Source organism: Hyposmocoma kahamanoa, unplaced genomic scaffold (assembly GCF_003589595.1).
Source record: "Hyposmocoma kahamanoa isolate Upper Pololo Valley unplaced genomic scaffold, ASM358959v1 93, whole genome shotgun sequence".
NCBI classification, from domain to species: domain Eukaryota; kingdom Metazoa; phylum Arthropoda; class Insecta; order Lepidoptera; family Cosmopterigidae; genus Hyposmocoma; species Hyposmocoma kahamanoa.
In genome coordinates this window covers 13,103,816-13,129,717 of record NW_020654810.1, presented here as the reverse complement: position 1 = coordinate 13,129,717, position 25,902 = coordinate 13,103,816, and the positions used below count along the sequence as shown (strand labels likewise).

At 34.2% G+C, this 25,902-nt stretch overlaps 1 protein-coding gene and 1 non-coding gene across 3 annotated transcripts; one reads left to right on the top strand and one right to left on the bottom strand.

The window, feature by feature from the left end:
* Positions 1 to 12,217: 12,217 nt before the first annotated feature.
* Positions 12,218 to 15,559, top strand: LOC113237135 (troponin C-like). Of its 2 annotated transcripts, none has more exons than XM_026473429.1 (6): positions 12,218 to 12,324; positions 12,639 to 12,666; positions 13,308 to 13,451; positions 14,407 to 14,532; positions 14,799 to 14,930; positions 15,440 to 15,559. In XM_026473429.1, exons 1-6 carry the CDS (start codon positions 12,322 to 12,324, stop codon positions 15,466 to 15,468), a joined length of 462 nt encoding a protein of 153 aa, XP_026329214.1. In that variant the 5' UTR covers positions 12,218 to 12,321; the 3' UTR covers positions 15,469 to 15,559. The 2 variants fall into 2 exon arrangements, with proteins under 2 accessions (XP_026329214.1, XP_026329215.1); XM_026473430.1 differs by lacking the exon at positions 12,218 to 12,324 and adding an exon at positions 12,440 to 12,456.
* Trnah-gug lies at positions 14,207 to 14,278 on the bottom strand. Its single transcript has one exon. It is a non-coding gene; the product is annotated as a tRNA-His (tRNA).
* Positions 15,560 to 25,902: the final 10,343 nt, after the last annotated feature.

Below are 25,902 nucleotides of genomic sequence, written 5' to 3'. Positions count from 1 at the left end.
GATGCCTGTGGATTGGGTAGCTGACGGCGTCTACCCTTGCTATAAATGTTATAGACTTGTTTATGTATTTGAATAGAATGCTATCGCTGCCTAAAAGAACATCAGAATGCTGACTTTTTCTTTTTTTTTATTTCATCATCATCATCATTATCTTCATACGTCCTACTGTTAGCTACTAGCCTCACCTAAGGAGAGAGATTGTGCATGGCCCGCCACGTTGATCTAATACGACTTGAAAACTTCACACGAGATTATATACGAAACAATAAAACACAACATTCATAAATTACATTATCATATAAAATTGATTAGGCAGCACCTTGATACTGCGCATTGGGTACAAAAATAAGACTTATTTAAATTTCGTACTCTGACAAATACCATCGATTTCTCAGAAGAACAGAAATCATGGGCGCATTCCTCAGTTGGCACTAAAAGCAATCTGTCTGTACCCTCCCTCGGAGGTGATAAATATTTTAAATTACGGCCGGCTGTGTGAAAGAGTACATTCTTAAAATATTGTTTATTGCGTTATGATTTATCTGTATCAGAAGATAAATGTACAATATTATCATGCAGATAAATAATTACCTATTATAGGCATTTCGGGTTAAATAAAATGAGATTTGATGAGATGTTCATGTGACTGTAACAAAATGAAAAACCTGTATAACGCTATTTAAAGTCAAATAAAAGTACCTTGTAATCTAGTATCTTACACAAATATAGCATAAGCCCATAAGAAAACTACTTCAATAAGTAAAACGTATCAAATCCAGTTCGGCAACTTGAAATTAGTCGTTCTCATGGATGTAGTCAACTGCAAATTTAATGAGAACAATGTATTTTTTACAAGCTTTAAAAATTTAAGTTAAAAGGGGATATTGAAATAGTTTTCAGCTTTTGAATTTTTTAACAGAAAACTTTATACGGGCCGTAGCATCGTTACGCAAACCGTGAAGCGAAACGAGCGACATCGTTACCATTAGCCGTGCATATTGGTATGGTATATATATAAAACTATGCTTACTTGTTAACTTTGATAGATAGGCAAATATCCATAAAAATGCATATATCGTGCAAAGTCCAAGCAACATGTGTAAATGGAAACAGTGGTTAAACTACAGCGCGCGCGTACAGTTGATTCCGCTCCATGGTCCATATATCACACTGGAACATTAGCACGTGAGTGATACTGAGCCAAATGTCAGAGCGTTTCAATGACGGCCTTACGAGCAATTAATACAAACTAATGGCCAATATCTACGAGAACGTAAATTCTGTGGGAATAATGTATGCAAAGGCGATTTACGTGTTTAACGACGTAACCTCTAGTTTGCTCCATTTGATGGTTTGAATGTTTTAATTAAAATCAACCTTCATTTAATTACGAAAGAATATCATACGCTTTCGACTACAATTTTTTTTTGGGTTAATTACCGGAACTGTCTTTTTTTGTGGTTTAAGGAATTATTTTCCCGTAATGCCCATTACGATAGGCTCCATTTTATGACCCTAGAAAACCATCGCCCAAAAATGGATTTGTTTCCTTTCCCTATTTGTGTATCTTTCATAGACATACGTCCTATTTATGGAGCCATAACAGAAGCTTTGTAGATTTACAACAATACATAATTGGTTTAAAGTTTCCGTCTATACTTCACCACCATAAATCAGTAAGGCTGAGTTATGGATTAATGGGTAGACAGAGACAGCGCAATCGCAGGTGCAGGTATGCTAAGATCCGATGTCACAAAACCTGCAACTAGTGTTGCCTAAAATACGTCTTGGTCTGGCAGTATTTGGTCTTGTTCTGGCCTTTTCGCAATACCAAAATCACCTAATTTAATTAAAATCACCTAAAGCAAGGCCAAGACCGACCCTGTAAGGTTCAATTCAATCAATCAATCAGTCAATTTCAATTGTTTCAAACACAAGCGTTTGAAATATTTAGAACAACAATTTCATAGAGTCGCTTTGATGCTAATGTTATTATTAAAATATTTTTTAATACATGTTAGTAATACTTTCAAATATTGTTGTACTCTTTCTACGGCTTGGGGTTACGAATCAGAAGACTGAAAATACATTTGCCCGAAATAACGTTTTCATGAATTTCCGAATGTATTCGAATATAAATATATAATAATAATCCCGAAAGTATTTTTTGGGGTTTTTTTTTTTAATATTACAAAACAAACCTAAGCTAACTTCAAATTCAAATTCAAATTCAAAATAATCTTTATTTCATAGGTAAGCATTATTACACTTGAAATCGTCACAATATTAAACTCTACCGCTCATTCGTAAGGCAGATTCCCCTGAGAAGAATGAGCAAGAAACTCTAGGGGTTGCTCTTTGTAAATAAATTTACCATATTTTTTTATTTATTTGAAACATCAGAGATCGAGACTACCTCCATGAGCTAAACGGATTACTACCACGGATTTTTGTCATCCAAGTACGCAGAAGTTGTACAATAACCTTTAGTATAAAGTTTTTGTTTCACTATAGTTTTAAACCTCGTGAAAGGCAAATTTTGTATATCAACCGAAATCTTGTTATAGAAGCGTATACATTACCCCTTAAATGATTTTTTTGACTTTGTGAAGACGACTATCAAGAAAAGCTAGTTTATTTCTATTCCTCGTATTAATGTTGTGTCTGTCACTATTTTTCATAAATAAATTACTATTCCTTTTAACATAAATTACATTCTCATAAATGTTCTGTGAGGCTAGTGTAAGAATGTTAATTTCCTTAAACTTATCACTCAAAGATACTTTGGGGCCCAGATTGTAAATTGCTCTAACTGCACGTTTCTGCAGGACAAAGATTCTGTTGATATCGGCGGCATTACCCCAAAGCAAAATGCCGTATGTCATTAGACTGTGAAAGTAGCTGAAGTAAACCAATCTAGCGGTTTCGACGTCTGAAAGTTTCCTTATTTTTTTAATCGCGTACACTGCAGAGCCGAGCCGTTTTGATAACTTACTTATATGGGGACCCCATTGCAATTTAGCATCTAACGTTATACCTAGAAATACAACTGTATCCACAAGATTCAATTTTACGTTTCTAACTACAATGTTTGTAACCGTCTCTCTAACATTGGGTGATGTAAATTTCACACAATTTGTTTTTGTCTCATTAAGAAGTAGGTTATTAACAGCAAACCAATCAACTACTTTAGACATAGCATTGTTCACATCGTCGCAGGAACATTGGTGCCTTTTAACTTTAAATAATAAGGAAGTATCATCAGCAAACAATACTATATCATGTTTTACACCCTCCATAAGGCTAGGTAAGTCATTAATATAAACTAAAAACAAAAAGAGGCCTAGAATTGAACCTTGAGGGACACCCATGCTAATTGCAGATCCTGACGATCTCGTACCGTTAACATCGACCCTCTGTACCCTACCACGCAAATACGATTTAAGAAGGTCGAGATCACGTCCCGCCACACCATAATGGCGAAGTTTCCTGACCAGTGTATCGTGGTGCACACAATCAAAAGCTTTGGAAAGGTCACAGAATACACCAATAGCGTCATGTGAGACTTCCCATGCATCAAATATATGATTAATCAACTCGACACCAGCGTCGGTTGTAGAGCGACCCCGAGTGAAACCAAATTGTTTATGAGACATTAAGTTGACACACTATAAAAATGTGCACACATCTGATTTAGAATAATTTTTTCAAATATTTTACTGAGAGTTGGTAGTATTGATATAGGTCTGAAATTGGTGGGGTCAGAAATACTACCAGATTTGAAAAGTGGAATAACTTTACTTTGCTTCGTGAGGTCAGGAAAGACACCATCATTAACACATTTATTAAAGGCACAGGCTAAATAAGGCGCAATACAATCAACTATAGAACTAATTACTCTGACTGAAAGACCATCAAGATCAGCAGTATTTTTTATGTTTATAGACTTAAAGGTTTTAACAATATCGTTTGGAAATACATGACGGAACCTTAAATTAGTGATACTAACTGCATTATTTTCTTTTAGTAAGGATTCAGCGGCGGTGGGAGATGAATTTAACGACTTAGTAGTCAAAATTGGAATATTAGTAAAAAAATTTTAAATATTTTAGCAACTTCTGCGTCTGTGTTTACAATTTTGTCATTAAATCTTAGTTGAAAATCTAAGTTACGAGGTTTGACCCTTCCAGTTTCGCTGTTTATAATATTCCAATACTTTATAACTTGGTCTTTTCTTTGTAATAAGTGTCCAAAACTCCTTAAAGCATAACGGTTTTATTATGAATCGGTTTTCAGGATTATGAAAGTTTGGCTTTACGTTAAATTTGAATTAAAAAAAATCGAAACATCGGTACATATCTTATGGCATAATAAATGTATTTATTTCAGTTTTCCTTGAGATCCTATACTTTGCTCACTATGGAGAAATATAATAGCTGAATCGCGACGAGAAGAATATGTTATCCCGAAAATATACAAAATTGTTTGCTCAGCTCATTTCAGGCAATCGGATATGTACATAACCAGCACTGGCTTACGAATATAAAAAAAACAGCTTTGCCAACATTGCTAGTAAGAACTGGTTTTTGGTGCCTAGGCATTATATTAAATTTTATTAAATTTATATTAAAGCTTTGGTATGTGATTACATCAAAGAGTGAACTGTGCATAGAAAGGAGAGAATACAGCAATTTATCCAGTAAACATAGCTTGAACCTAGCTTGACAAGTATTAACAGAGAACATCTTACAACCTTGATAGCCTAACGGTTTGCACTGTGGGCACTGGATGAGAAGTTCCCGGGTTCGATACCGGTAGGATCAATTTAACAAATTAACTTTTCTAAATGGTTCTGATGTTGGTATTCTATTGTAAGAAAATCACTTGGTCTGAAACTAGGGAACTCTCTGTACATACTCCCCATGAGTATCAGAGCAACAGAATCCCAGAGCAGAACCAATTTACAAAAGTTCATTTCCCAAATTGGTTCTACAGGGAATCGAACCTGGGACCAAGAACGATGGAATTTATTTCGGGGCACAACTCAGAACACCCAGGCCGAAACAACTTTCGAAAAGTTCACATTTAGTTTTATAGTTTGATTGCGCTGATTTTTTACGGTTTTTAAAAAAATTCTCGAATATCTTGAGAAATCGGGTACGAGAATTCTCGAAAGTCAAGAAAAAATCAGACACCCTAGCTCGTAATGAATGGCATTGTATAAAATGCAACATTTACATATAAAATTTATTTATAGATAATAAAGGCTTCTCCATTATACCTGTGTTCAAGTACTTTTCACTAGAAGCTACATATGGTTCCAGTAGAAGCTGAATATGGTGTATTTTTGCGCCTTTCAATTGTTGCAAGCAAAATTAGACAGTACTGCGATGACATTACAATTTAAAGACCGTTAAAGTCGTTGAAAGACCAAGTACAAAGACACGGCGCAAGCACATAGAAAAATTCGTGAGGTCCGTTGGTTCGTTCCGTGGCTTAGTTGGTATAGCGTCTGGCACGGTATGCAAGAAGACGTCGGTTCTAATCCGACCGGATCGAAGGAATTTTTTCTGAGTGTTCGATCTTTGTATTAATAATTATAACAAACTAGAGGAGTAATTTCGAAAAAAAGTAATTGAATATCAATTCAATAAAAATTTAATTATTACAATTTAAATTCAACGTTTTAGCTTTTTAATATTCCTTTACATGTCACTACGTTTAAATAGGTTGACTTGGGACATTTTTGTGTTAGACCCGTTGTCCATTTATTTGTAAGTCAATGGTCTCGTATGTTATTCAGAGTATCGATATCAATAGACGTTCCTTACTATCGGTATCAAAACTACGGGTTTTTGTAACAACAGAGTTGGCTGATTGTTATAATACAAAAAGCTATTGTGTCGATGATTACGTTAAAATATTGTAGTAAATAGTGTTTTACTCACTCAAATAACGTATCTTTTTGATAAAAATGTAGCAAAAACCAAAAAGCACCAGTGAAGTTAGCGAATCACCAGGAATCACATACACCGAGTATCAAAAACTAACTAATGAGCCGCGACGCTCTCTCGAGCGAGATCATGCTTTGTACCCATAACATATGCTATCTAAGTAAATAATAATTTATTAATCTTATGCACGGGTTCAACTTACATACGTAAATTAATAACCCATCAATATTAAACGACTCCACTAGCTTGTTATGATTATGAATATAAAGATTGAGATCACAAAAAATAATTGAATAATCATGGTGGTGAAACATCCTGACATTCAATAAAGTTAATAACAATTATTAAAGCGACAATTCTAGTGAACTGCTGGTAGCTGTAAAGGCACCTGGCTGAGTCAAGAAATAGATTGCTCACATATGTTGCTTCAGCAAAAACTCGTTAAAAAACCAAAACAAAAAATCTGCAACAGGCACATACAAAAATTCGTGAAGTACGCTGGTTCGTTCCGTGGCTTTGTTGGCATAGTGTCTGGCACGGTTTGCTCGAAGACGTTGTTTCGAATCTAACCGGATCAAAGAAATTTTTCTAAATGTTCGATATTTGTTTTAATAATTATATCAAACTAATGGAGTAATTTCACAAAGAGTAATTGAGTAATCATATTAACGCTATTAGTAATAGTATGCGAACATAACGGCGCGCTATCCGAGCGAGCGGATCAGCAGCGGCCGGCGAAGCGCTAACTAAATTTGCTAATTTATTCACATAGGCGCTTCAACTATGTATTTGTAAAACGAAACATTGTGTTATTTAATACCTTATACTGGTAATACTTATACAATTCGTTCATTATGTTACTTAATCGTTATATCTAATGTTTATTATACTTAACGATTATTATACACATTGAAATTATGCCTTTTGTTGTTTTTATATTTTTAATATCTTCACAAATATTTAACAACACCACATCGTTGACAATAAGCTTTCCTTAATAGTACCCTTTTAATCTTAAGCTTTGAACTTTTGTATTATATACTTAATTATTAACTTATCCCGCTTTCCAATGTAATTTCGTTTTGAGTACGTATCGGCTAACATATCACTCAGATCTCGAGTTGTATATCAAGCTCTTCTATATTAATAGACTATAATCATCTGCATCTTGGACGGCACCAACTCTAGTGAACATGTATTCGATTAATTAGGGCTCCAATAACGATCCAGAGTTATGCTAATCACGACTCGTCATGCTAATCACTCTCCAACGATGCAATCAATGAAGCCTTTTATGGGCTCTCAAGCAATATTTATTCGATACAATTGATTCTAATAGGACCTTACATCGATCCTGCATTGGAGGTGAATTTATTAATGCAGATTAGTATTTCAAAGTCTGCAGTGTAAGCTACCATTGAGTGGCACGGTGAACGGGCTGTCTAATTAAATTTACGACTCTTGGGTAGTACGAGGGTTGTAGTAGTTACGTAGAACATGTTGTTTAAAGTACCTAATTAAAGTTATTGACTTAATTTTACGTGTATGTGCTGATAGAATTAATGAAATTCGAATTGTAATATTGATTTTATTGAATACCTCGATGTTTTATTACCGTGATATGCATTATATTTCATTTTTTTGAAATTACAATGTGAAAATATTACGAAAATTTTCTTTGTGTTCCATCTTTGCATTAATAATTATAACAAACTAGTGGAGATTCCAATTGTTAAAGTTTTAAATGTATCAAATCTTATTCGTTCCACTGGTGGAAGAGTGCAAATATAAAATGCGTATTATAATATATTAACTATGAAATAGACTACACAAGGATTCGCGTAGTAAATAAAGTAATAAGTTGAATCACAGCCCCTTGTATGAGTATAAATGTGCCATAATAAATTAGTGACGCGCCCTCCTTATCAGATTGGAAGTACCACAAATAAACGATAACTCGTTGTTATTTATAGAAATGCGTTTTTGCCAGCGGAATAGTCCATTTCTAACGCTATAGAAACGAAAAGATTTTTTTTACAATATCAAGTGACATGACGAAAAATACTTTTTCGTCTGTTATGGAACCAGCTACACGCCTGTCCATAACAGCTGCTATGTCACTCAGAGCTTTAAATCGCAAAGATCTTATGGGCACTGCCACTGCGCCCGTCACCCTGAGACATAAGTTGACAAGTCCCATGTGCCTGTAATTTCACCAGCACTCTTACCCTTCTAAACAGGAACACGACAATGCTGATATTACTGCTTGGCGGCATATGGGCAAGGTGGCTTTACTACCCTGGACGAACTCTTCCACAAGGAGCTCTACTACTGCTAAACGTTGCTCTTTCGCAACGAGCTCTACTGTTTTCTATTGTATAAAGTATTTGTGATACCAACTACGATTATTGCGTTCCAGTTTTCCAGTCTGGGGAGACATACGGAAGGTATTCATGATGGATTTCCTCGCGTAAAAAAAAATTACCACTGACCACCAGAAGTCAGAATGGTTAATGTAGGTACTAGGTTATGTTGAATATACCAGAATGTTTAGTTTGAATTTAATTTGGTTTTTTATTTAAACGTCCTGATACACAATATGTGGCCAGTGGTTCGTGTGAACCACATGAACGTTGTTATCATAATTTGACCTTTTTTAGCGTTCCTTTGAATATGTCCATGAATATAAATTGGTTTGTAAGCAAGGAAATTGTTTTTATTGGTCTAGAATTAAGGGAAACTTGGGAAATTTTGGTGCTGGTGAAGGCAGGTAAAGTACTAATATACCAATGCTAAGTCTATATGAATATACGAATATACCAATACTAATATCATTGGGCTTTTGGTCAGTTTAGTAATCATCTGATATAAACACAATAATTAAAATGTTAACTATTAATTTAAATTTAAAAATTTGATTTTTCCAGCTTATTATTTTCAAATAAATAACTTTACAACTATTTATGCATTTATAATACAAGAAAATTTTATTGTCAAGAGCCACATACATGTGCGATACAAATCTCACATTAATATAGTTATAAATCTGTGTAAGTATGTAAGCAAATACCCCTTAATACTCTGCTCTAATCTAAGATTTTCTTTCAATCATTAACGTTAACGGACAAATAACTTTCTCTACGTCTGAAAACCCATAGAATGGCTTAACCAATACCACAGGTTAATTATAACCAGCAAACAAAATATTACCATTTTTGACCATGGGATTTGTGACGTTGGTTTGATTGAGAAAACAGACGTACACCGTTTAGATCCGAAAAAATAGTTTCATTCGCAATATTGTATTAAAAATGCTTTCATATCGATTTATAATTGATTGCATCTTTCAATATCACCTCCAAAATTCGTGTAAATAAATTGATAACCAGCAGTCCTTGAAGACAAGTCTTCGAGCAGTGCGTGTTGCCAGCAATGACCTACGGCTCCGAGACGTGGGCCTTGGTGGGACTTACTATGGGTCTCATAAAAAGCTCAAAGTCACTCACGAGCTTTCTCGGCTTTTCCCTACGTGATCGAATCAGAAATGAGGAGATCCACAGAACGAAAGTCACCAATATAGCTCAAAGATTAGCAAGTTGAAGTGGCAGTGGGCAGAGCACATAGCTCGTAGAACTGATGTCCATTGGGGCAGAAAGGTTCTTAAACAGAAACCACGAACCTGAAGGCGTTAAGTGAGACGTCTCCCTACTAGATGGACGGATGACCTGACAAGAAGTAATCGATGGATGAACGTCGCGTCGACTGGCTAATCTGGCAATGTTTGGGGGAGGCCTATCTTCAGCAGTTGACGTCTTCCGGTTGATATGATGATGATGATGATGATTGGGAAGTAAACAATGACATATTTATAATTACGCATAAAAATCTTCCAGTTTAGCATCATGTTATGAATAACGGAACGAACGTAGCACGTAATTCTATTGATATCTTTGCGTGATAACAAGCAAAAATCGTCAGCTACTACCCCGATAATTAGATGAAAACGATTCAATTACGTTAGCTATAGACCGTATCTTCAGGCGGTAATTTATAAGAAACTCACGCACTTACGTCATAATATGAACACGCGAAAACATCTTGTTCCTCCCATTACATAATAAAAAGTACTTTGTATTATGGACTGTATATAGTCTGGATTATATCTCTACACAATCCTTTCCTTTTTCCTGTCTACAAAAGAGCTTTAAGAGACAAGCTCAGTTATTATCACAGTATGATCTTCCCATTTTGGCTTAAGCTTTGTATTGTCTGTGGTCTCCCTGGGGTAAAGGAAACTTTCACTGCGTCTGATAATTAAAGTGTTTTAGGAAGTTAGAGAATATATATGTATGTTTTACTTTTAGATTTTATGCTTTATTAAATGAACTCCTAGTCAGTGCGTTTTATTAAGAACCGCCAGATAACATACTGTATGGCTAAATTATTGAGAGCAAATTCGAGATTAATTTTCATTCTTGGCACAAAAAATAAGTCACTTGCAATTCCATATTTACAATCGTAGTTTTCTATAGGTTTATTATTTGCCACGTTTGACTAGTCCCATAATGTTGCTTTAAAATTGGAAATAAAAAATTTACACTTTCAAATTTCAATTAAAACGCTTTGTAATTAAATTTAAATTTCTAAGTACGATGTCGTAAATTATTTTGACACATGTATCTTCAGTTACTCTTTGTTCTCTATACTCATTATCATTATAAATATTTCGATTCATTATAGATATTTCGATCACACATTTCAGTAGAAATACTAGAATAACAAACATAGTAAAACACTAGCAATTACGAACGATAAATACTTAGTTATTGATTAATTAATCACAATTAGTAATAAACTCACGAGTTGCCTGGTTGCAGTGAAACGCCAAACTCTAATTGCTGCGTATAATTTATTATTAGCCCTAAATTTGGCCATGTCGATAGCATTGCTACCCAGCCGTCAGTCTTGGGATTCCAAGCATCGTTGCATTGCACGGTGGGAGCAGATTGTCAACCTTTTCCTAGTGAACACTGGTACTTATGATACTTTAGGAAATATTAAATAATACCTCTTTTTTACTTCTGCTAATCACCATTAACAAGTGGCTTGATGATTATTGTAACATAGTAGTCAGATTTGTCCTTTACCCAGAGTGTCATATGCAGTATTTTATGTTTTTACATACTACGTAAAAGAATCAAAATGGCGGTCACTGATTCGCATTTTACATAAAACGTTCAAGCGAACGCAAACTACAATGGGAAAGGCGCTAAACGCCCAATGTACAATAAAATGTACTACTACATGCTTCAGGCACGTATTTTTCTTTTTCTAATTTATTGAATGAATATAATTAATGATGTGAATAAAACCTACAATACGCCAGCACATCAAGCTACACATTGACGTATCTTGTTCTGTTGCAATGGAAGCGATTTTCGAACAAAAATGTATAGTCTGATGTGCCGTTGTCCGTACAAATGCAAACATTTCACAAAATTTTATAGTTGGGAATGGTGTGTATCCGAAAATTTGGTGATTAGATTACAAATAGTTACTATAACATATTTCCAGAATTATAATGACATGTCTACCAATAAGGTAAGAAAAGTGAAATGACAGGTCTTGTCAATTTGCCCCTTGATCGAGTCGGGAAGTTACTTGACGTGGCGTCGTTTAATTAATTGCCATATTAGTCACCGTACCTTATTTTTCTACTTAGTTACGTTATTCTTTTAAGCCCGTTGAATAAATTAGTTGAGACTAGTTTCTTGCCTCTTTGAAAGGAAAAAAATACACGCGAAGTTCAGGACAGCAGCATCAAATGAATTAACAAACTTTTAGCAACTTCTTTTCGTCTTTGTGTTATGTTTTATATACTAAATCTATGGTTTTATTACTAGTAAATCTTATTTGTACGGACAATGGCACATCAGACTACATATTTTTGTTTGAAAATCGCCTCCATTGCAACGGAACAAGATACGTCAATGTGTAGCTTGATGTGCTGGCGTGTGTACTTTCAATTTGTGAAATAATGATGAGTTAGATACGTAAATAATTTTGTGCTTGCAAATTTACGATCATATTTTAGAATTTCAAACAACTTGCTATTATTTAGGATGCAACTCTTAATTTGGCTGTTTTTGTATTATGATACTTGCTATGTTATTATTAATTCTAATTCAAAAGTCTCAATCAGGAACAAATCGTTGAAAACCACTGCAATATTTCACCTAGGCGGAACACGTCGATCTCGTGATCTATAAAAAGGCTTACGTCCAGTACATCTGGATCAAATCCAGACCACTGACAGTCTTTACTGTGACTTTGACTACACCCGTCCATAAAAGGGAAATATATTGAAATGGTGCGTGACTTTCGTTTGTAGTGAAAACCAAACCTATTTAGTGGCTCAATTATATTTTGTGAAGTGACCTTTGTGCCCGGATTAATTAACACATTTTGGGGTTGAAATAACCTATTGCCCTAGTTTAAAGTGGTTTTTTATTCCATTGCTCATAAAATATGGATTGATCAATGTCGTGAGAAATTTCACTATTAACTTGTTTTGTTTTTAAATTAAGTATGAATTTTGTAGAAGTATGGTTGAACATTTCAAATTACGGCTTGTTTTGCAATTTTTTAATAATATCAATGTTCTCTTACATGAATGGTGTACAGGAGGAGCTCGACAAGACTCAGTTGCAGCGTAAGTACTTAGCAACCGTCAAATTAATTAGTTATATCTCAATTTCCCAATTTGTCCAAAAAGGAGTGAACCAGCCCATCGGCTTATGTCACTCAATCTCCTGTTTATTAATTACATTGGCTACTGTTAATATAAGTAGGTAGGTTGGTACCTAAATTTTTTACTACATTATTTAATGTATAATAATTTCAAATTATTTGGTTACCTATCGACTTTAACTACATATAATTCGAAAATTGAGGCCATCAGCGCAAATGTGGTATAATCCACATTTTTTTTTACAATATTATTTTAAATGATACTAAAATTCACAATTATTTTACATTTAGATGCTATATTATTATACAAACACTATTTAAGAAACGAATATAGGATCTAATATATATAGTAATATTGTACAAAAACAATTAAATGTGGGTTACACCACATTTCAGCTGATAACCTCAATTATCTGCTCAAAATTTGTAATTTTTAACGAACAACTAACATGCTCAACGATTGACCTTAAAATTAAGTGATACAATAAAATAATAAGTACCTTTTAACAAGTTTTAAAAAATGTAAATTATAAGTTCTTCTATTTTTGTAAGCTTAACCAATTATTGTCAAATATTTTATTTCACGATGATTATTAATTCCAGTGTTGAAAAACGCATTCGACGCGTTCGACCACGAGAAGAAAGGCGTTATCAGTACAGACATGATAGGCACCATCCTAGAGATGTTGGGTCATGAATTGGACGAAGCCACTCTCAAGGAAATTATCACGGAAGTTGACGAAGACGGTAGGATTATCTTTTCAAGTTGAATTAAATATAAGAAAACAGACCTCAAAAACTTGCTTATTCATTTTCGCTGTTTTATTTTCATTGAAATTTACATCTTCGTGTCAAGTTTCATTGAAATAGGTTGATAAAAGTGGGTGAAATTTTTTAAGCCGGATTCATTCCCTAATTTGCCACCCTTAGAGATGGATTACCCTTTTCCAACAAAAAAAAATAGCATAAGTACAAAAATACAGACGAACCTCCTCCTTTCTGAACTTCTTTTTTCAAGTCGGTTAAAAAGAAAACGCCATTAAAACTGCGGCGATATTCTTAACTATTTGGTTCTTGTATAGATGGCTATTTTGGCAAACTAAGTTAATAATTTTACGATGTGTTCATAGATGGCGCTGTTAGCTATAGTTGCTTTTAGCTTACAAGATAGTAAGTGGAAGTTAGACGAACGTTTCATAGATGGCGTTAACACATTTTAATAAAGAGTCGAAAAATTTATTACATCAATTTCAATATTATAGTTATGGTATTTTATTAAAATCTTTTAGAAGCTCTAATTTGATTTTAAAGTAATTTAGATTAGGTAGTTTGTGAAGAGCGGCAGCAGTTTGTAGGTTTGAATCTCACGTATGTGACACACAAGTGTCGGAATCATAATTTCACAATATTTTAATCAGAATACATAATTATGATCAATGCTTTGAAAAGAAAAAAGAAAAAAAAGAAAAAGAAACGCCTCACCGTGACAATGCACTTCGCATTGCCGTGACCAGGATTCGAACCTGGGTTACTACGGCCACAACGTAGGGTCCTAACCACTAGACGATCACGGCTGTTGAGGCTTGGAATATTACGGCGAAATTAACGGCTACTATATTTTGTAGTACGTTTGGAAAGTAAAGTATTTTGATATAGTTTAACAATTAGATTCATAAATTATAGTTATTATTATTGTTTACAGGTTCTGGAGAGCTAGAATTCCCTGAATTCTGCTCATTGGCTGCTAAATTCCTGACAGAAGAAGAGGAAGACAATGAAACTATGGTTGCGGAGTTGAGGGAAGCTTTCCGGTTATACGACAAAGAAGGTATTTAACAAAACGGTTCGACTATTATATTAATAGTAATAAATAGGTATGTTTCGGTCAATGACACTGAGGTACCTACAAATAATTCCAGTGCACTATGTTATATAATCACTTAATGACTCTTTGAAATTGACTCTAACATGTACAAGATTAATCGAACGTGCTATTTGCAGCTATGAATCACTTTGAAATCTATACTAACTGCTAAAGTGTTGTTATTTGTATCGAGTTACACCAACGTTTTATACCCTGTTTTATAAATTTAGGCAACGGCTACATCACGACTGATGTGTTGATGGAGATCTTCAAAGAGCTGGACAATACTATTACGGCCGATGACCTAGAGACCATGATTGAAGAGATTGATTCTGATGGCTCCGGAACAGTGGACTTCGATGGTATGTTTTGTACTTCTCACTGACATACTTGAAGTTTGGAAAATGAATAATAATAATAAATCTTTTAGGCCTTGGGAGAGGCGAGAGTCTAAAATAGATAATAATAATAATAGCGTGGTCCAAACCAGCTAACAAGCTGAGAAAAATAAAGAAAATAATAATAATAATAAGCATTTATTTCAGACATACCAAATCCATAGAATCACAAGTATGTTAAATTAGAATTAAATATTGGATATAACTTCTTACATACAATAAATAGGTATATTTAATTATTAATACCTGAAATCCAATGTCGCAGTATGGACGAGTCGCAACAGCGAGATATAGCAACTATAATTACTGTCTAGCACTCTCTGTCTAAGATATACGTAATTATTATAAACAAGCCAACATATGGAGTTAAACTTAATTATAGATAAAATTTAAAAAATGGGTAACAAACACACATCAGATCAATTATCTAACCTTTGATAACGGAAATGTAATTTAGAAATTCTTTGTTTCAGAATTCCTTGAAGTAATGACTGGTGAATAAACAAGAAACCAGACTTACCTACTTACCTACATAGCAACTAAGTATTAGACTTATGCCTTTTAAGTAAATTTAATATAATAATAAAATGTAAGAAAACGACCAAAGTCCACTTTCAAAGACTTCATGGTGATATTGAAGATTCAAGGAGGGTGGATTTTGATGAAATTCAACTTATATAAGTTTGTTTAATATAAAAATTAATACATGGAACATCTATAAGCGCGCTGTTATACTATTTTTATACAATAATATAATTATTGTCTCTATCTTTTAGTTTGACTTCATTCACCATACCTAAAATTACTCATAACTTTTTATTAAAAAAACCGGCCTCAAAAAATTGTGGAATTACATCTATTCGCCAAGTTTTAATGAAATCGGTTAAGGGAAAGTGGATGAAATCCAATAAATCGGATTAATCCTTAATTTGCTATTCTTAGAGATGAAATATTTTCTTCAAATTTAAAAAACGGGACCACTAATGACGTTTACCCCTTTTCCAACAAATATGAGTTATCGAAATCAGTTCACAAAAAACTTACAGTGAAATTGACCTTCATAAATTTTCTCTTTTTTTTTGAAGTCGGTTAATAACACATAAAATTTTTTACGTAGACATTTATAAAAGATGCTAATAGACACACGATATACTTATTTTTTAGTCATTTTCCGTTATTTTTGTAAACAACCATATTTATTTATAAATATTACGCTCCCCGAATTTTGTGCAAAAAAAAGGAAAGAAAAAACAAAATTGGTCCTACCGGGATTCGCATTCGGAATCTTCTTGTTCAGAGCGCATAGTGCAAACTGTTAGGCCGTGGAGGTAGTCAATGATTGACACTTGAAATAAATGATAATAAAACCAATTAACTTTAAGAACGAAGTTGTAAAAGAGACCTGATCGAATTGAGCTGAATTATCAAGTTGCAGTATTATTTCTTCAGTGTCGTATTGTATAACGGCTTGCCTGATGCCTCTCGTTGCCTTTTACGACACTAAAAAGTTGAAGTAATGTCTTCTCTTAACATTCGCATTGCATTGTTTACAACAGTTGCGTAATTTCAACATTTAGCAAGCCCAAAAGAAAATTGAACAGTCGTTTAGTTACGCAGCAAAGAGAATAACAATTTAAGACATAACGGAAATGAACTCGCATAAATGAATTTCTTTTTAAACAATGAATGCAATTAGTTAGGTGGTAAGAGTATTACAATATAAATTCTGGTATCTCTCAAGTTAAAGACTGGTTATAAATAATTTGCATAGATATAGAACATAATTTGCATAGATATAGACCACTTAATAATGATCTTGCAAATATCTCCGAGACATCTAAATTATCATAAAGAACGTAATCGACATTTTTAACCGATTTCAAAAAAAGGAGTAGGTTCTCAATTCGACTGTATTTTTTTGTATGTATTTTACGCGATAATTTGTGAACCGACTTTGGTGATTCTTTTTTGTTGGGTAGAGGGTACCTCTGTAATGGTCCCATTTAAATTTGAAGAAAATATTCCACTTCTAAGGGTGGCAAACTGAAGAATCCGGTTTCGCGCACTTTCCGGTAATCGATTTCAATACAACTTGGCAAATAGATGTAATTCCACGAAGTTTTGAGGTCGGTTTTTTTAGTACTCCGTACAGAGATTATTAGCGAAATTGAGTTATTAACATAATATCTGGAATCAGTTATTTATTTTTATTTACCAATCGGTTATTTAATATCATGTTTAAACAAATTCGGCGTCATGGACGGTTTTCAAAGAAAAAAAAACTTTAAGTGTCAATATCTCGAAAGTTACGAAAACGCAAAAGCGTTATTTATGAAAAAGGGTAGAACTATGCAAAATATTTCGCGAATTGTGTAAAATCAGAAATGACTTTCGGACACAAGCATGTTCTACGGCAAAACATCTAGAATCAATGGTCCATTATTAAAATAACAACAATTCCTAATGAGACATTAAACTGCGTGTAAATTCTAGCAAAGGGTATAATTTCAATTTATGACTAGAATTTTTTTCGACTACTTTTATGATTCTATTATAGTTAAAGAAATTTAAATACAGATGTCCAGATAATATATTAATTATTTCGTAATTAACATTAAATATACTGGAAGTAAAGAGCTGATTAGTTGTGGGTTTTTGCAAAACCATCCAAGAACGATGCCCAAATCTCGTTGGCAAATCTTTTCCTTGTTATTGGACTGTAATTTTCACTCACGTGAACACCGAACACGCGAATACAGGAAGAAATCAGCGGAGTGAGTAGACCACAACCCTTATTTCCTACGGCATATCGTAGCTTAATCAGATCATCATAAATGTGAACCCTTGCGGTTTCCGCCTTTGTAATTTGATTAGATTTTCATTCTTGAGTGTATAGAAGTTATTATGTTATTTGCCTAACTGATTGTTTAGTTTAATTTCCTTTAACATAATTGTCTATAACGTTAAGAACTACGCGGATTAGTAAGATGTAGAACTATCCCTCAGGGTCTGTGCCACGCATCTTTTAAATTTAATTTTCTTCAAGTGAGATTGTGGACAAAAGTAAACCTTGACTCTATACAATAGAAACGCAATTATATCTCTCGCTTGTTTGAAAATTACCGAATCAATCAAGAGGAAGTTGTGCACGAGATTCAGTAACATATTCAGAGATAACTTTTTTTTCTTATGATACCAATTGAAGCTACTAAACTAATTATACTAAGCGGGATAAGATTAATTAGGATCTTTCATTTTACGTAGTTTAGAAATGTAAGTTTATGCTTAAGGCTAAAAGTTTAGTATGCAATTAGTGCTCCAAGTAAAGCGTATAATTATCGGAAATATCAAAGTTCTTGAATATATGGCATGGGCATGGAAGGAATATGACATATGCGCTCCTTGCACACGGGCTCAGCTCGTTCTAACTATGCGAAACACTCTGTTTTGTATAGAGTTGTACGTACTTATGAGGACAAACTTAAAGACGTTTGATATCTTCTTTTCGAACCGCAACAAATTTATTAATTCTTTGATGGAACACCCCCACTTCAAAAGGTAATTATTGTTATATAAACAGAGCACAAACACACATACACGCATATACACATACACCTTCACACAAGTAGACACACAAATGCGCATACTCTACTATAATCCATTTGTTTACTACATTATATTGTATGTATGCTTCGTAAGTATATTATTCAGAATTGTAAACCAAATTTAAAAGCTGTAAAGTTTGCAAATAAATAAATATTAGTCGGCGCAAATGGTCATTTTCCTGCTTGCGAAACTTCGGTAACTCTTATCTCAAAAGCCTATCAAAATCTCTCATAGAACAAGTTGTGTAGGAGCAATTGCAATGGTAAGGAATGTGAGTAAAAATCGTAGGCGTGCACAGGTTCTGGTTAGTATTACAATAATAACGGTCTCAATTAACGGAGTTGTTTATTAGTAAGCAATAAGACAATCAGAAAATTTAACCTCGTAAATGCACATAATGTGTGAAGTGATTATATACAGACAATAATTATTTCTATGATCACACGAACGCTCGGTGTACATTATAATGAAAATATCGCATACAAATTTAGCACTATTTTTTTATAATACCAAGTGGCGAGACGAACCAGTCGTGCGCCTGATGAGAAGCTTTACCGTTATTAATAATTATTTCTATAAAATTAGAAATAAGTAGACCGACGTATTAGGTTGGAGCAAATACATACAAGACATTTTTATCAATACCAACCATTTAGATGAATTATGTAAAATTTTATGACTAAACAATTAATGGAACCACATCACCAAACAACAAAACAATACATGAAAAAAAAAACGACAAATAAACCGACAATTAAAAATAAACTTTATAATCCTGCTATTCAAAAATGTTACTTTTGCAGAGTCATATTCTAATTAACTTTTGATTTGAACTCAGTAATTAACTACGACCGAGACGCGACTGTTTACCTTTCTCACTTGCGCCCGTGCGTTGCAATTTTTTCTACCTCTATCATGACTCGATTTTTCTTGACTTGCAATGTAATTAATTATTTTAGTTGCGTGCAAGCAGGATACAATATAGACGTTTATTTATTAGAGTGAAAAAGACAGGTGCTTAGTGCATGGAATTTTGTATGTTTCCTGTAAGTTTATTTAGCAACTATTGGCTGGGTTGTATTGCCGGAAAAAATTTGTTAGGCGTTTTGTAACATATAATATTTGAAAATCAGTACCGGGAGCTCATTGTGTTTTCCAGCAAATACTGAGTTAGTGATCCTTTTGTTACCGCTGCTGACACCACATGAAGTATCTTTATACTTAATGTCTTTGTTTATATTTAAGTACGTAAATAATTTGGGGTTTAATTTAGTTTTTGTTCAATTTGTGATTTGGCTTGTAATTATTTATTTGTGTATTAAGTGTGAATGTTTTTATTATATTTTAATTTGCTTTCTGTTTTGTTTCTATTCTTGTGTTGTGTAATTTGAGGTAGTCAAGTAAATTTTCTTTCTTCTAAAATCAGTGAATTTACAAAATAATGTCCTTTTGCGAGTACACTAGATCAGCCAATTTCCTACACAAGCTGATAGGAATCGTGTTATATGGATCCTTCACCACTGCCAGATACGTAATACTAGCTAACAATGAGTATCTATGAATGCCATTTTAGCCCGGTAATTCTGATGTATTTACTAACTATGAGGAAAACAGTTTTCGTAGCGTTTTCAAAACAAACACTTCGTAAAGAATTCCTTAGTATGTGTCTTTTTGTTTTTGTTTTGTGCTTTGAGGGAATTCTAAGTCATTAGCGTTTTTTTGGTGACTTAAGCGAAAAGAATAAGAAAGCGAAACTTGAAATAATGACTCGTTCTACCAATACGGATTTCTACATTTCAAAAATTTAAGATATTTTTAGTATATAAAATTAAAACATATTTACATTTTGAAGAGTTTTTAGGAAATATACTATATTATAAATTAATATATATTAATTACATCAAATTACACAGGCAAAATTCTGGAACGGTATGCCATCGCAGTTCACTTCTAGTTTCGTAATCTGCTCCAAAATCGTTCCTAATTGACCTAAGGCAACTTGGTGAAGGTTAAAAATCAAGCTATCACTTTAACATGACCACGGCTTCTGGCAAGGCTATGTCCCAATAGATCAATCAAAAGCCTTTATTAATATGTCATAGAATACAAAATCAACATTAATTGTACCGATACAATTGACCATATCATAAGACTGTTCCATTTTTGGAACACCATATCATCAGAACCATAACATCATATTCTGCTCCAATTGTTTGCATATATAGGTCACTGCCGTTGTCAAATAAGTACCAATTAAAGAAAATGACGAAAAAATGTTCATACACGTGGAACAATGGTGCAAAGTATAATTTTGTAATTTTATTACGCTCTTTAATTGATTGTTTTTGTCAATTTTTGATGACATTTTGTTAGGTGATTTTTTTAACAGTTCACTTATTTCGGTGCTTTGATCATTATTGAACATGTCAGCCACATTACACAAAGAAAACGACCAAATTGAAAAACAAAAAATATGACTGCCTCGGTGGCCGAACGGTAACGTACTGGTCTGCCACGCAGAGGTCACGGTTTCGATTACCGGGCCGCAAGAAATGTTTGTTTGGCCTACATTTATTTCTCTTGTGAGTTTGGGTATAATTTGTGGTTTTCTATGTGTGTGTTCATGACACCCGCGCCACAGAGTTTCTCTAGTGCGGAGCTTGAAAAAATTAAAAAAATAAAAAATACATAAAAAAAAACACTGGATAGAATCCAAAGAGATAAATGAAAATACTACCACCAAATATTATAGACAAAATCTTCGCATCTCTATTTCATTCTGACATTAAGCCTATAAAGGTGCTCTATTGTTCTCTTGTACGTAGTCACCTTGAATATGCTTCTCAAGTGTGGAATCCCAGATACGAAGTTTATAAATCACGTATTGAAGCTATTCAGAAAAAATTCTTAAGGTATTTGGATTTCAAAACGAAGCAGCAAACTTCAGGCTATGTAGTGCGTTGTAAGCGTTATCATTTTGTTCCTCTCGATTTTAGGCGAAGAGTGAATGACATTTGTTTTCTTTCTAAAATAGTGAACAGTAAAGTTGACTCATCAAATTTATTGTCAAAGGTATCATTTAGAACTAACCTGTTGAGTTTAAGGCATCACTCGGTATTTAGTGTACCCAATGCGAGGACTAATTACCGACAAAATTCATTTCTTGTCAGAGCAGTGAATGAGTTCAACCAATCGTCTTTGGATACTGATATTGATATATTTAGTACCAGCGTCGACTCGATTCGGCGTCTACTTACTAAACAATATTTTAAAAATTAAGTTTACTAGCTCTATTTTGTGCGGTTGGCTAAACTGTGGTTTTGTGTTAATATTATGTTATTATTATTATTGTTCTCACTATTGTTATTATTTACATTTTTCTCTTTCCTGCATCTGCTTGTCTTCCTATAGTTAATTAATGTTTTCTCTTTCCTTTGTGTGACTTAATGTTACTTTAAAAATTAATTTTGCTTAGCATTTGGTAGTGTATTCGTTTATTGAAGTTGTAATCTTGGTTTTTCTTAATTTATTTTATTTTATTTTGCTGTTTACCAAAACTTACTTACATTATTTTTTAAGCTATTTGTGGAGATTTATAATTAGCATTGTAACTTGTAATATTATCACTTATTTGTATTAATTTAGCTGTTAATCTCCCTAAAATAAATAAATAAATAAATAAATTTGTTGGTTCGGACAAAATGAATTTAAACATCCTGCATTAATTACCAAAACCAATGTGTGCAGATAATCGCACCCTGATAGGTTCCGTGTGAACAGACTCCTAAGCAATCTTTAAATATAAACATTGATATTGTGAAGTAAATTGCTAACTAGACTTATTACAAAAGTGATATAATAAAATTAGAGAGCTTATCAAAGTCACATCTTCCGACCGCCGTTATTGTAAAAACCGTAGATTAAACCTAATTTCCGCCTTTCGTGAAAATTTTCGCTTCATTGACTTTTCGTCGTTACATTACTGATTGACTATCGTAATTATCTAGGCAATTGCGTTTTAATTAGGTGTAAGACTTAACTTTAAAGATATTTGTTTGAAAATTTTACTTTACTTCCTTTAGATATTCTAATCATTTGCGTTTGGATTTGGTTTTTAAAAACGTAATAGTTTGTATAGCTTAACGAGCAACTGTTTCTGTAAGATTGTAAAACGAAACTGAGTCGAGTAAAATAATATAAAATTATTACAATAACGTCCATTATTGTAATAATTATATAACAACTCTTGTCGTACACATTGGCGTCTGTCGTAATGGCGGCAAAAGGCTTGACGGTACATCCATGGAAACTAGGCAGACAGCATAATTAAGTGGAAAACATCGCTTAAACATGTTTTCCTTTCAACTGTCTGTTATAATATCCATTGCAAACGATTGTACTGGGTTAAAAGCAAAGCAAGGTTGACACTCAAGAACTCTATACGCGTTTGCGATAAGGACGATCCAAAATAGAAATCTTCCTATTTAGGTGCCGTTAAAATAAAGAATTTCCTCTTGATTATTAATTAATAGGTTTATTTTATGATACTAAGAGCGGTTACACACGGCAGTTTTTAGCAGCGATGCAACCGCGATGCAGTCGCTAACGTCTACCTTTACACACACGCGCGATTTTAAACAGCGATGCAAACATCGCGTTTACACACTTGGGATTTATAGGTGATTGCTTCGATGCGATCGCGCGTTAGTATTGATGCAATCGCGCGTTTGTATCGATGCAGTTGCGCCGTGTGTAACCACTCTTAGTGACGGGACGAACAAGTCGTGCGCCCGGTGATAAGCGACACTCCTGTCCATAGGGGCTGCAGTGCCACTCAATGATATAAGCTGATTTGTCCCATGTGCCTGTAATTTCACCACCCTTCAAAACCTGCTTGGTGGCAGAAATAGATAAGGTGGCAATGCTTCCCTGGAGAAGCCTTTCACAAGGAGCTGTACTGCTTCTAAATTTTATTAATTACTATATAGGTTACAATAAATAAATAAATAGGGGTATAGATTGGAAAGTGAATAATGAATAGTTCTTACCAGGCTTATTATGTATCCGGAAAGATATCTTACATAATATAAATATTTCGTCAGGGATAAGGAGATTATCATAATAGCTTTTAATTTGAAAGGGCTTGATAGTTTAATCGTTGTTTTATACTATTATGTTATATAAATGATAGTGTTTTGTACAGAACTTGGAATGAGGTGGCGCAACAAACAGTGAACATTTGTATTCCATTCAGGTGAATTAGGATTATTTGGCATATTATTCCATAAAATAGGATATTTTAATCAAAAAATTTGAAGCAGTATATTTTATGGTCCTAGCAAATTGGCAAATACTCATTAATCCTTTAAAGCCTTTCAACATTATATTAAATCAAATTAACTGTAACTACAATTGCACATGCACTGACAATTCTGTGCCCTCCGTGAAAAGTGCGCTAAATCAGAATTTCGCGTTTGAGAAAAACGGATTTGAAAAATTTGAATCTTTGCAGGCTCATAACTTTTTAGTTATATGTTCTACTTTTGAACGAGTTAGTTTCCTAAAAAGGAATTTCAGTATCAATATTGTGGTTTATCAATAATTAGATTTGACACACATACATATTCTCTGCAAGTAACAATAAAAGCAAATTGTATCATTTGTCACTTTAAACTGTGGTTGTGTTAGATGATTTATTACGAGTTGTACCAGTTTACACGGCTAGTGGTGACTTAGTGAACAATGATATGTAAATAAGTTCAAATAGATTTATTTAGCTACCTACTTATTAAGATTACAAGAATCTTGCCGAACAAAATTAATAGGTTTCTTGCGAATCAGTTGAAATAGTTGAAATTGAGCAAACATAAAAAATGTATCACATAAACTCTTTTTTTTAATTCTAATGTAAGTATGCATTTGACCTCCATCTCAACTGATGGAAAGTGACGATGAGGTCGACGATGGAGCATGCACACCTAAATAATGCCTATTCAATGTGGAAACGTAACGTTTCGTGCGAATCTTTGGAATATCCACAACATAGCGGTGGAAGCCAAGCCTTCGCCTAGTCCCCCGATGATGGAAAGGGGAAGGTGGAATTAAATCATGTATTTGGATCGCACACTCTCCGTGACATCCTGTAAAATACCTATAAGCAGGCAACTTTACGGCGATGTTCAAGGCTCTGCAGCTTCGCCTCTACTAATTCCGAGTCACCTATAAGTCTCTTGACACGCTTGTCAATTGAATCCAAGGTGGCCAGTTGGTATGTAGCAGAGCCATCCCAAAGGTGGCAGCAGTACTCCGTATACGACCGGACTTGTGCTTGATATAGCTGAAGCAACTGTCCCGGTGTGAAGTAACGCCTCACCCTGGAAAGAATGCCAAGCTTCCTGGCTGCATTTTTGGCCATGGATTCAATGTATCTGCCGAAGTTCAGATTGGACAACAGGTCCATTCCAAGTAGCTGGAGACGGTTAGTTATCGGTATGGATATATCACGAAAAGTCGGAGTTAGCTCAAAGGGACTCCGTTTAGTAGAGAATAGACTCGCCTGCGTTTTGGTAACGCTAAATTTGACAAGATTGGCATCCGAGACTACCTTGAGCGTCAAATCTAAATGGATGGACTTGGACTCCCGACAAGACTGGATTTCCTCTCCACTGATCCTTGCATTGGTCAAGTACCTATCTACAACTGTGCTGTCATCATCATACGCAAAGGTACCTGGAATTAACATATCATTGATATGCAGCCGGAGTTGCAGACAGTACGGACCCTGAGGAACTCCGGCTCTTGGATCTATCGCCATATGTTCGGAAGAGTAGCCTTCTAAGACCACTCGAATGGAACGTTCACTCAAGAAATCCGAGATCCAATTGCAAAGGAAGCCCATAAACATGGAAGCTTGCTTAAGAGGCTTGCGTGCCAGACTCGTCAAAGGCTTTAGAAATGTCCAAAGTCATTGCAAGTGCTTTGTCTTGCTTTTCTGTAACCTCGCTCCATATGTGACAGGCATACATAAGAAGATCCCCGCTAGATCGCCCTCACTGGGGAGGTCATTGTCTTCAATGTATGACAGGAGATGGTTGTTGAGTACACGTTCCATAGTCTTGCAGAGTATGGAAGTGACTGAGATAGGTCTATAGTCGATAGGGTCAGCTCTGCTTCCCTATTTGGGCACAGGTTGCACTTTGCAAGCTTCCACGACCTGGGAACTACACCAGTCTCAAGTGAGAGGCGATACATACATACTCTAAAGTTGGGACCAAAAGTTTTGTGTATATTGCTATATCTTAATTTGTATTGTTACAATTTTAATCGTACA

Bases quoted from the DNA above. Each gene is read 5' to 3' on its own strand.
- LOC113237135 (XM_026473429.1), top strand. The intron at 12,667-13,307 runs GTAAGTACTTAG...TATTAATTCCAG, and splicing joins CGACAAGACTCAGTTGCAGC to TGTTGAAAAACGCATTCGAC. The intron at 13,452-14,406 runs GTAGGATTATCT...TATTGTTTACAG, and splicing joins CACGGAAGTTGACGAAGACG to GTTCTGGAGAGCTAGAATTC.